This window comes from Sceloporus undulatus, chromosome 9, assembly GCF_019175285.1.
Source record: "Sceloporus undulatus isolate JIND9_A2432 ecotype Alabama chromosome 9, SceUnd_v1.1, whole genome shotgun sequence".
NCBI lineage: Eukaryota > Metazoa > Chordata > Lepidosauria > Squamata > Phrynosomatidae > Sceloporus > Sceloporus undulatus.
In genome coordinates, this window is record NC_056530.1 from 32,266,870 (window position 1) to 32,275,456 (window position 8,587).

The 8,587-nt window shown below is 57.2% G+C and overlaps 1 protein-coding gene across 4 annotated transcripts; it reads right to left on the reverse strand.

The window, feature by feature from the left end:
• Positions 1-856: 856 nt before the first annotated feature.
• Positions 857-8,382, reverse strand: LOC121915226 (death-associated protein kinase 2-like). Of its 4 annotated transcripts, none has more exons than XM_042439240.1 (13): positions 8,081-8,382; positions 7,099-7,170; positions 6,778-6,935; positions 6,320-6,541; positions 5,759-5,897; positions 5,362-5,491; positions 3,938-3,986; positions 3,501-3,527; positions 2,931-3,083; positions 2,667-2,712; positions 2,079-2,168; positions 1,721-1,830; positions 857-1,536 (listed from the first exon to the last, which is right to left on the reverse strand). In XM_042439240.1, exons 2-13 carry the CDS (start codon positions 7,165-7,167, stop codon positions 1,491-1,493), a joined length of 1,239 nt encoding a protein of 412 aa, XP_042295174.1. In that variant the 5' UTR covers positions 7,168-7,170; positions 8,081-8,382; the 3' UTR covers positions 857-1,490. The 4 variants fall into 4 exon arrangements, with proteins under 4 accessions (XP_042295174.1, XP_042295171.1, XP_042295173.1 ...); XM_042439237.1 differs by having other exon boundaries at positions 1,721-1,807; positions 8,081-8,366; XM_042439239.1 differs by lacking the exon at positions 8,081-8,382 and adding an exon at positions 7,682-7,994 and having other exon boundaries at positions 1,721-1,807.
• Between the last annotated feature and the right edge of the window lie 205 nt (positions 8,383-8,587).

Below are 8,587 nucleotides of genomic sequence, written 5' to 3' on the forward strand. Positions count from 1 at the left end.
ACAGGGCACCACTGGGCACAGAGTGGTGGAGGCCAAGCGTGGCAGCCTTTTGACCTCTGTCCTCCCCCAAACACTGGAGCCCCTCGACCCCTGCAGCCTTTTGACCTATTCCCCCCCCTCCCCATGCCTAATCTATTATACCAAAGGTGAAGATCCACAGACCTTGAGCTTCTGGAACCATTCTGCGGTTTGCAATCCAAAATGCCACTTTCCCAAGCTCCCTTCTTAGCGCTAGGGATCAATTATTGCAATGGAGGTCGCATCGCGCCCCCTGGTGGTGCATTGGAAGGACTGCAGCCGCTCCTCTCCAAAAGCCTCTCTCCTGAGCATGGAGCGTAATGCCTTGTGTTGGGGCGCCCTCTTGTGCCCTTCTTGCGCACTGCAGCCTGCTGACGTTTGAGCTCCCATCTGCTTCCATTCACTGCCTTCAAGGCCTGGCGATGCTGTGAAGGAGCCACTAAGGCGCCCCTTCCTCAACCACCTGCTCAGGTCCTGCAGACCCAGGACCTTTTCCTCCTTCATTAAACCGATCCGTCTCTCCCTAGTGCCTTTTACCTTTCCTAGTGAGCCATAACTTCTCGTGATATGGCCCTCCGGATGTTGGACTCTATTTCCCACCATTCATCAGCATGGTTGGGGGGGCTGGTGGGAGTTGCAGTCCAGCAATATCCTAAGAGTCACACACTCCCCACTCCTCCTATAAGATCGCAGAAGGGGTGAAACTTGAACCCAGAACCTCCAGAGAAACAGGTCTCGGTTTCCCAACCAGGATGCTGGGCCGTCCTGTATGCAAGTTAAGATACTTGAGAGAATCACATCAGTCAGAAATGAAACCAAAGGAATACAATAAAAAGGCTGAGTATATAATATTTCTTTGACTATATCCATACATATAAAAACACACTCTGCCAAACACACTCCCAAGGCTTCTCTTCTCCTGGATCCTTGGGGAGAAACGGCGGGGGTCCCTAGTGGGGAGCAAAAATCCTTGGGCTGGGATTCAAAGGGCCCATTGCGGGGGCCCTTGTTAAAAGGCTGGCAAGAGGGGAAGCATGGGACAAGAGTGGGGCTGCCTGCTGCGCTCAGAGGGAGCATCTCCCAAGGACCCCCCGCCTGACACTGACCCCAAGTGGACCCCATTTCCCATTAGACTCCCTTTGGCATGTGACACACGGCATCCCCACCCCACATACCCCCCGGCCATGGCTTGTTGCAAGGAATATCTTCTGGCCATTCAAGGCTGGAAAATGGGGGAGGCACTACGGAGGAGAGGCGCCTCCTGCCTCAGGCCCCTTGGGCCACAGCCAGCCACTGGTGGCTTCTCCAGAGAGCAGCTCCGCAGGCTGTGGGTCCCTTTCGTCCTCTGGCCCTCTCTGCTGGTGGGGTGGGAAAGGGTGGGATCGGGCGCGGGGCTGCATCACAAGGAGGCATTGTTTGCTTTCCCCTTCCCTCTTTTCAGGAGCAGATGCTTCTTCGCCTGCGGAGCAGGGCTATGGGGTTGGCGGCCACGTCCTCCTGGTCGCTCTCACAGTCGCGCTGCAAGGGGGCAGAAAAGGCAGCATAAGGGGCAGACGGAGGCCGGAGGGGCAGAGGACTGGCCAGTTGGGGGGCCTCCATGGATCCCTGCAGCCATTCACAGATTTTAAGAAGACTTGGGGAAGAGGAAAGCACCACCCTGCAGGCCAGGGAGAAGCTACCCCGCACCCCAAGCATCACCCACCAGTTTCTCCTCCTCCTCCCTCCGCTGCTGGCACAAGAGGCCCATCTGGCAAAGGCGGTTGCAGGCAGACACCATGTTGTAGGAGAGCTTTGGGGAAATAGAGAGAGATGCTGAAAAGGAGGAAAGAGGAGATCAGACCCCCCCTTTCATGCCCCCATAGCCTTGAGTGAAAAAGAAGGGAGTCCAGGAGCAAAGTATCCCCCAGCACAGCGGTTCCTGGGCCTTGGGCCCTCGAGAGTTCGTGGGACTCCAACCCCAGAAGCCACAGACAGACAAACAGTGTGGCCCCAAGCGTGTTGGGGTCCTGGGTGGTGCCAGATGGGGGACCCTGATGCCTCAGCCCAGCCACTCTGTTTACCTTCCACTTTCGGCGAGCGTTGAATTTGCGGAAGTTCTTCATGTTGATAGAGGAGCGGCTCCGGTTCATGGCCTGCTTCCGGTTCAGGGGCTGGAATTGGCACATGGATTGGGGGTGGCAAGAGAGGCCCCTGTGATGGCAGCTGTCCCCTCCCCACACCTGTCCCCTCCCTGCACTTTTGTGCTAGTCTTTCGGGAGGAGAGAGCAAAAAATCCACAAGGGACGTGAAGTCGAAGGCCAAGAGAGTGAGGTGGCCAGCCAGATAGTGCTGGACTGCAACTCCTTCCTAGCCAACAGCGGGGGATGATGGAAGCTCCGATCCAGCATCTGGAGGGCCACAAATTGCCCACTTCTGTCCCAGCAATGCACAGGACCACCAGCTGTGGATGCGCTATTCCCCTATGGCCGTAAGCCATCCACAGGCCTCCATCCCCCATGTCCTGCAGTTCCCATAAAAGGCCGAGGAGAACCCATTGTCCAGGATTTTGCTCCTCTTGAAAAAGAGAGAGAGGCCCTGGCCAATGACCCCTTGGCTACCTCCCCTGGGACCCACCTCTCACCCCACTTCTGCCTTCCCGGCTGCCTTACCTTAATCCACGGGTGGATGAGGCACTCGCTGGCTGTCATTCGGTTTCTGAAACACACGAGAGAAGTTTCCCTTCATTCACTTGTTCTGACCTTCCCTCTCTGCAGGCCATGCACCTGCTTGGGGGTCTCCCATCATCCCCCCTCCCCAAGGAACTGTTCCCATTTCCCAGGTGGAGCCACTGAGGCACGGAAAGCACTTTGCCCGCTAGCCTGACTGCTCCTTGGGAGACCAGGGATTCCTCAGAAAAGTCTGCAGAGCGTTACCCAGGATCCTTGACCAGAAGCTGCCGGATGAAGTCCTTGGCCATCTCCGAGGTCTGGCTGAAGTACTTCTCCTCGAACTCATAGTTTCCGGAGACCACGTTGGAGAGCGTTTCTGCATCCGTCTCCCCCTGGAAGGGGGACATGCCGCTCAGCCTGGAAGGAGAGGAGAACAGGGTTAAGAGGTGCCTGGCCAGTCAGGCGGCCTGGAACTCTGACCGACTGGTTTTCAACCCTGGAGGAAAATGCCCTCCTCTTGAAGCAGGCATTTAGAGAATGAAAAGGACAAGGAGAAAGAAAGTGGAGGAAGAGGAGGAAAGTGAGTCATGATGAGAGAAGAAAAGCCCTGATGAGGGCTAGGCTCATTCTTCCAAAATGGAGACCTCTCTCTGGGAACCCATCAGGACATCCTTGGTTCCTGTATTTTCCTTCTGCTTTCAGGAAGAAACAAACAAAAGGCATTGTGGGGAGCCCAAGGGGGGGGGCTTCATGAACCCAACTCCCCTGAAAGACTATCAAGGCCCCCCTCCTTTTGCCCCATGCCCCAACATAAAGAGGCCTCCGGTTACTTACAAGATGTATGTGATCACACCGATGCTCCTAAGAGAGAGAGAGAAAGACAGAGTAAGAAAGAGGGAGGCAGAGACTGGGAGCCCCTGTTCTTCAACCCAACGTCCATTCTGCTTAGCAACCATTGAGGAGGGGCTGCTGGACAGCAAGGGAGACCCAACCAAGGAGGAAGGGCTGGGATGACCCCACATGCAAGACACATGACATCAACCCTGGAATCCCTTTCTATTTTGCAGAGGACCCCCAACACAAGAAAGGCGTTGTTTGTGTGGCTGCTTTTTAGCCATGAAGAGGGGGGCAAAATAAACCAAGGCAGAAGAGAGAGTGTGTGCATGCATCCATGCCTGCGCATGTGCATGCCCGGTTTGCAACCACTTCCTGGAGCGCCTGGCTCCCTTCCTGTCCAAGATTCAGATGCTCAGAGAGAAAGGCTGACTTACCACATGTCTGTGGCTGTGCTCAAAGCCTCGTAGTTGATCACTTCGGGAGCTGGAGGAGAGAGAAAGAGACAGGGAAAGGGTGTCATGCTTGGGGTCTCCACAGAAGAAAGGTGGTGCCTGTCCCACCCTCAATGTGGGAGCCCCTATGGATGGAGGGAAAGAGTTCGTGGCTCCTTGACTGGGTTGCTGGCCAAAAAGAGCGGCCATAGCCCTTTGGGGTCCTGTTCTGCCCCCCCAATTAATCACCACTCCATATGAAAAGAGGGGCGCCTGGGGATGGCCTGCCTGTTGGAAGGAACCATAGCTGAGGAACACTACACAGAACAACCAAAACAGCACCAGGTGGCTCCAGCTTGTCTCTTTCTGGAGGGACACTCAAGAGAAATACACGCCAGCAAGAAAGGGATCAGGCCCTTGCAGGCTCTTCTGCATTCGCACAGACAGACGCATGCACACGGGCACCCACCGACCCACATGCTTCCCTCTTGCACCCCACTTTCAGGACCACAAGGAGGAAACAGCCCAACTGCACACAGTCTCTGGTTGCAGCTGCTGTGAATCCACAGGCATTTGTTCAAAACAGCGAAATGTGGAAAGAAAAGTGCAATGAGGCCACAATCAGGGCAAGAGCTGGAATGAGGGACACTTCCAGGATGCCTGGCCGGCTGAGATCACTTACTCATCTCCCCATATTTAGGAGTTTTTTGGCATGCAAGAGACATAAAAAATGCAAAGCAACATGGCCAGGCATGCTGGCTGTCAGGGGCTGGGCTGATGCACCTCTCCTTCACAGGGCTGCCAGGGGTCCCTTATTGTACTGGACGTCCATCAATGGAGGGCCAGAAAACATGTTCCTTCTAGGGCTGGCAAGTGTCCCTTATTATAAGGGATGCCCTTTATCCGAGGGCTGAAAAGCTTTGCCTTTCAGATAGACTGGACAAGATGCCAAAAATTCTTGTCTTCTTGAGTGTGGGCCCTTCATAAAGATAGAAGTCCATGCATTATGCATGTGAACAATATGCTATTCTAAGAGAGAAAAACATGGTAAAGTTAACTGAAAGTAACATTGTGGAACACAAACTCTGTTGTTGGTTCCTTCCTGACTGTCAGCCCTGCAGGTCATGCATTTTGGCCATCGCTTATTGTTATTTCTCCCCACAGACTAAAGTGAGGGGTCCCTGGTGGTGCATGGCTCTCTTGGCATGGGAAGAGGGTCTGGCTTTACAGGGAAGGGTTGAGCCTCCTTTGGGGCAAAGGGTTGACCCAGGAGAAGCGTCCAGTGCCAGGGAAATGTGACAGTCGTCCAACCCCAGCAGCTCTGCTGGAGAAATGCCTAAATGCCCCCCCCCCCCAAATACACCGCTATCAGACTGGCCAGAGGGGTGCTCCCTTCAAAAGCAGACTCCCACTGGTTCCCCACTCACCAATGTACTGGGGGGTCCCACAGAGACTTTTGAATGCCACACCTTCCTCCAGCTTTTGGGCCAGGCCAAAATCGATGATCTTGATGGTGGGGTTGGTGACATCCTTCTGGAAGAGCATGATGTTCTCCGGCTGCAGGACGGATCAAGGACCCCACATGGATGGGAGGGTCAGCGAGAAGCATCCCCTGCCCACATTGCCCATCCCCAGGAGAATGAAGATGCACAGATAAGTCACCACAGACACCCCACTCCCAGGCCAATTCACCTCAGTTCCTCTCTTCAGGGGACCCACGGCACGGAAGAGAGGAGCGCTGCAATCCCAACCAGGGCGCCACAGTGGTTCAGGGAAGTTCCCACCAGGCTGGCTGGCACCCCAGTGTCCTCGCAGGGCAAGTACCTTGAGGTCAAAGTGGGCGATGTGCTCGGTGTGCATGTAGGTCACCCCACAGAGGATCTGCTGCAGGAACTCAATAGCCTCCTCCTCCGTCAGCGCCTCCTTCTCTGCAATGAAGTCAAAGAGCTCTCCTCCATGGATGCTGAGGGGAGAGGAGATGGGGGAGAGCGAGGGATGGAGCAGCTGGCCAAGGTGGGAGGCTGTTAGGGGGCCAGGATCATCCCCAGGCAGCCCCCCCACATCCTGCCCCACTCTGGAGGAGTAGAAGCCATTTAAGAAATGGACGTCAACAGATGTGGCATCTCCAGACAAGTAGGAACCACCTGCCTCTGGACAGGAACCTCTTGAGATGCAGAGACCGCCCTACTTTCTTCCAAGGGACACAAGGCTCTCTCAGGGTTTCACCAGAGCTTGGGAAAAGATAGTTTTTGAAGACTACCACTCCATTGAACACATTTAAAAGCACCTTCTTCCAAGCTGTGGTTTTGTTGTGCTTGTCACAAGAGATGTACATCAGCAGCATTTCTGCAAACACACAGAGAGAGACATACAGGGGACACTCACAGCTCCAGGATCAGGACCACCTCAGCCTTGTTGGCAAAGACGTCATGGAGGCGCATGATGTTGGGGTGGCGCAGCTGGCGCAAGATGCCCACCTCCCGTTCGACCTGCTCACGGTCCAGGCCCAGCCGGCTCCCCTTCCGCTTCCGCACCTTCACCGACTTGGCCGCAAAGAAGGTGCCCGTCTCCCGCTCGCGGCAGCGCCTCACCACCCCAAAGTGGCCGCTGGAGGGGGAAGAAAGGGAGCAAGAGAGAAGGAAAGAAAGAAGGAATGAAGGAAGAGGGCAAAGAGGAGCCCCCAGGGGAGAGAAAAGGTCTCAGAAGGGGTCTGTGGGCAGGAGAGTCCCCCACGACACCCTCTTGGCCCCTGTGGCTGTGGTTCATGCAGGAAAGGCTTGGGACCTTGGGACCACCTTAGCCCTCAAAGTCTGGGCAGAGAAGGCCCACCCCCAACTCCTCACCTGCCCAGCTTCTCCAGCAGCTCATACAGCTCCTCCACGCTGATGCCATGTGGGGAGCCAGTAGGGCTGGGGGCTTGGACCTCTGGGCTGGCAAAGACCTCATCCTCCTCGTTGTCCCCGTCCTCCTTGTTGCCCCCTGGCAGGCCGTGAGGGGTCTCCTGCGGAGGAGGAGAGTGGTGCTCGCATCAGCCCCCCTTTTGCCCTCCCCTGCCACCGCATGTGTGGGGATGGGGGTGGCTTGTGAGTCACACTCTCCTTTGCAAGGACAGCCCCCCATGGCATGGAAGCCCCCTCTGCCCCCCAAGAAGCCCTTCTCCTCACCTTGGCATCTCTGCTTGGGCTCCTGGGCTCCTCGCTGGTGAAGACCTCTGTATGGCCATCCTTGGCCATCAGCTGCCAAAAAGCAACACACACTCAGCCCCCCCTCAGCCAGATCTCTCCTCACCCACTTCCATGCCCCAAACTGAGGGGGACTAACAAACAGGCTGAAATGGGGGCAGGGGAGCTCCAGGCTGCAGGAGGGACCCCCGGGTGGTGTGTCTGTGGGTGGGACTGCCATGTGGGGGGACCCACAACTGCCTCCATCATCTAAGGCACCCTGCCCTCAGGAGAAGCAGAAGGAAGGGGACAGAGGAGTCTCTCTCAGGAGCAGGATCAACCCAGACCCATTCTGCCCCACACCCCCTGCCCCTCAACCTCAGAGCCAGTGGAAGGGAGGCCACTTTGGGGCTCTCTGGCCGGTTCTCCTTAGCCCTCCTGGCCCCCAGGAAGTGGGGCAGCCCCTCCCACTTCCCTTCCACCCCTCTGTTGAGGGCTTCCAGGAGTGTGCCAGGGAGAAGGGGGGCCTGGCAGCCTGTCTTATCTGCGTCCAGAGGGGCTGCAAGGAGGGTCTGAGGCGCCCCACCTGGAGGCCTCTCCTTGGCCGCCTCCTGGGCCTTCCTTCTCAGCCACTTCCTCCTCCTCAGGAGCCCAAAAGGGAGGCGCCTCACCCCCCCTCACCACCACAGCCCCATAGACACACACAGGCACAGGCACCAGGGGGCAGCCCCCAGAGCCCTGCTGCAGCTCCTGCACAAGGAAGGAAGCTTTTGCCTCTGTTTGTGGGTCCCCTGCCCCCAGGGCCACCCTCCATTGCCCCATGGGACAGGCAGGCTGTGGCAACGGTGGGGCTGGAGCCCACTTGCCCCCTCCCCAGCCTCCTCCTGTCCCCCAACCAAGACCCCCAGCGGGGCATTGCAGCCCAAGCCCTTTGCTGCTGATGCTCCTCTGAGCCCTGATGCTCCTCTGAGCCTCTGAGTCCTACCTCGCAGGGAGGGTCGGTGAGGAGGAGGACAGCTGTTCCTCTCGGCGGTCCCTGCCTGCCTGCCTCCCCGGAGCCTAGTCCTGGCCCAGCCCCGGCCCCTCCTTCCCTGGGAGCAAGGCCAAGAGTGAGGCGGGCGGATCCTGCCTCTTCCTCCTCCCAGTCCTCCCTTTTAGAGGCCTAGCAGAGAGCAGAGAGGGAGCCAGGGAGAAGGGGAAGGCCACTCGCACTCAGGCCCCTGCCTTCCCACCAAGAGACCCCCTCCTCAAGAAAAGGACCCCCCAAAAGGGAGGGAAGAGTTCTTTCGGAAAAGCCCAGCCTCCCTTTGCAATGACCCTGGATTTCCTATCCCCATAAAGCAGGAGCCCCCCAGCCCTTGGGGGCAGCCCTCCCCCCCCAGCCCCAGAAGGACAGGGGCACCTTTTGCCCCCACGCTGCCACCACCAGGAGCCCTCTGGGGAAGGGGTGAGATGCCCCCAGACCTTTCATTCCGGCTCACAAAATGCACAT

What these genes read in the sequence shown, in the direction of transcription:
- LOC121915226 (XM_042439237.1), bottom strand. Translation starts at nt 7,167, where the DNA reads ATGGCCAAGGATGGCCATACAGAGGTCTTCACCAGCGAGGAGCCCAGG. An exon ending in GGTGTGATCACATACATCTT is followed by an intron (nt 3,084 to 3,500) that starts GTAAGTAACCGG and finishes CTCTCCTTCCAG; the next exon opens with GCTGAGCGGCATGTCCCCCT. An exon ending in TCATCCACCCGTGGATTAAG is followed by an intron (nt 2,169 to 2,666) that starts GTAAGGCAGCCG and finishes TGCCAATTCCAG; the next exon opens with CCCCTGAACCGGAAGCAGGC.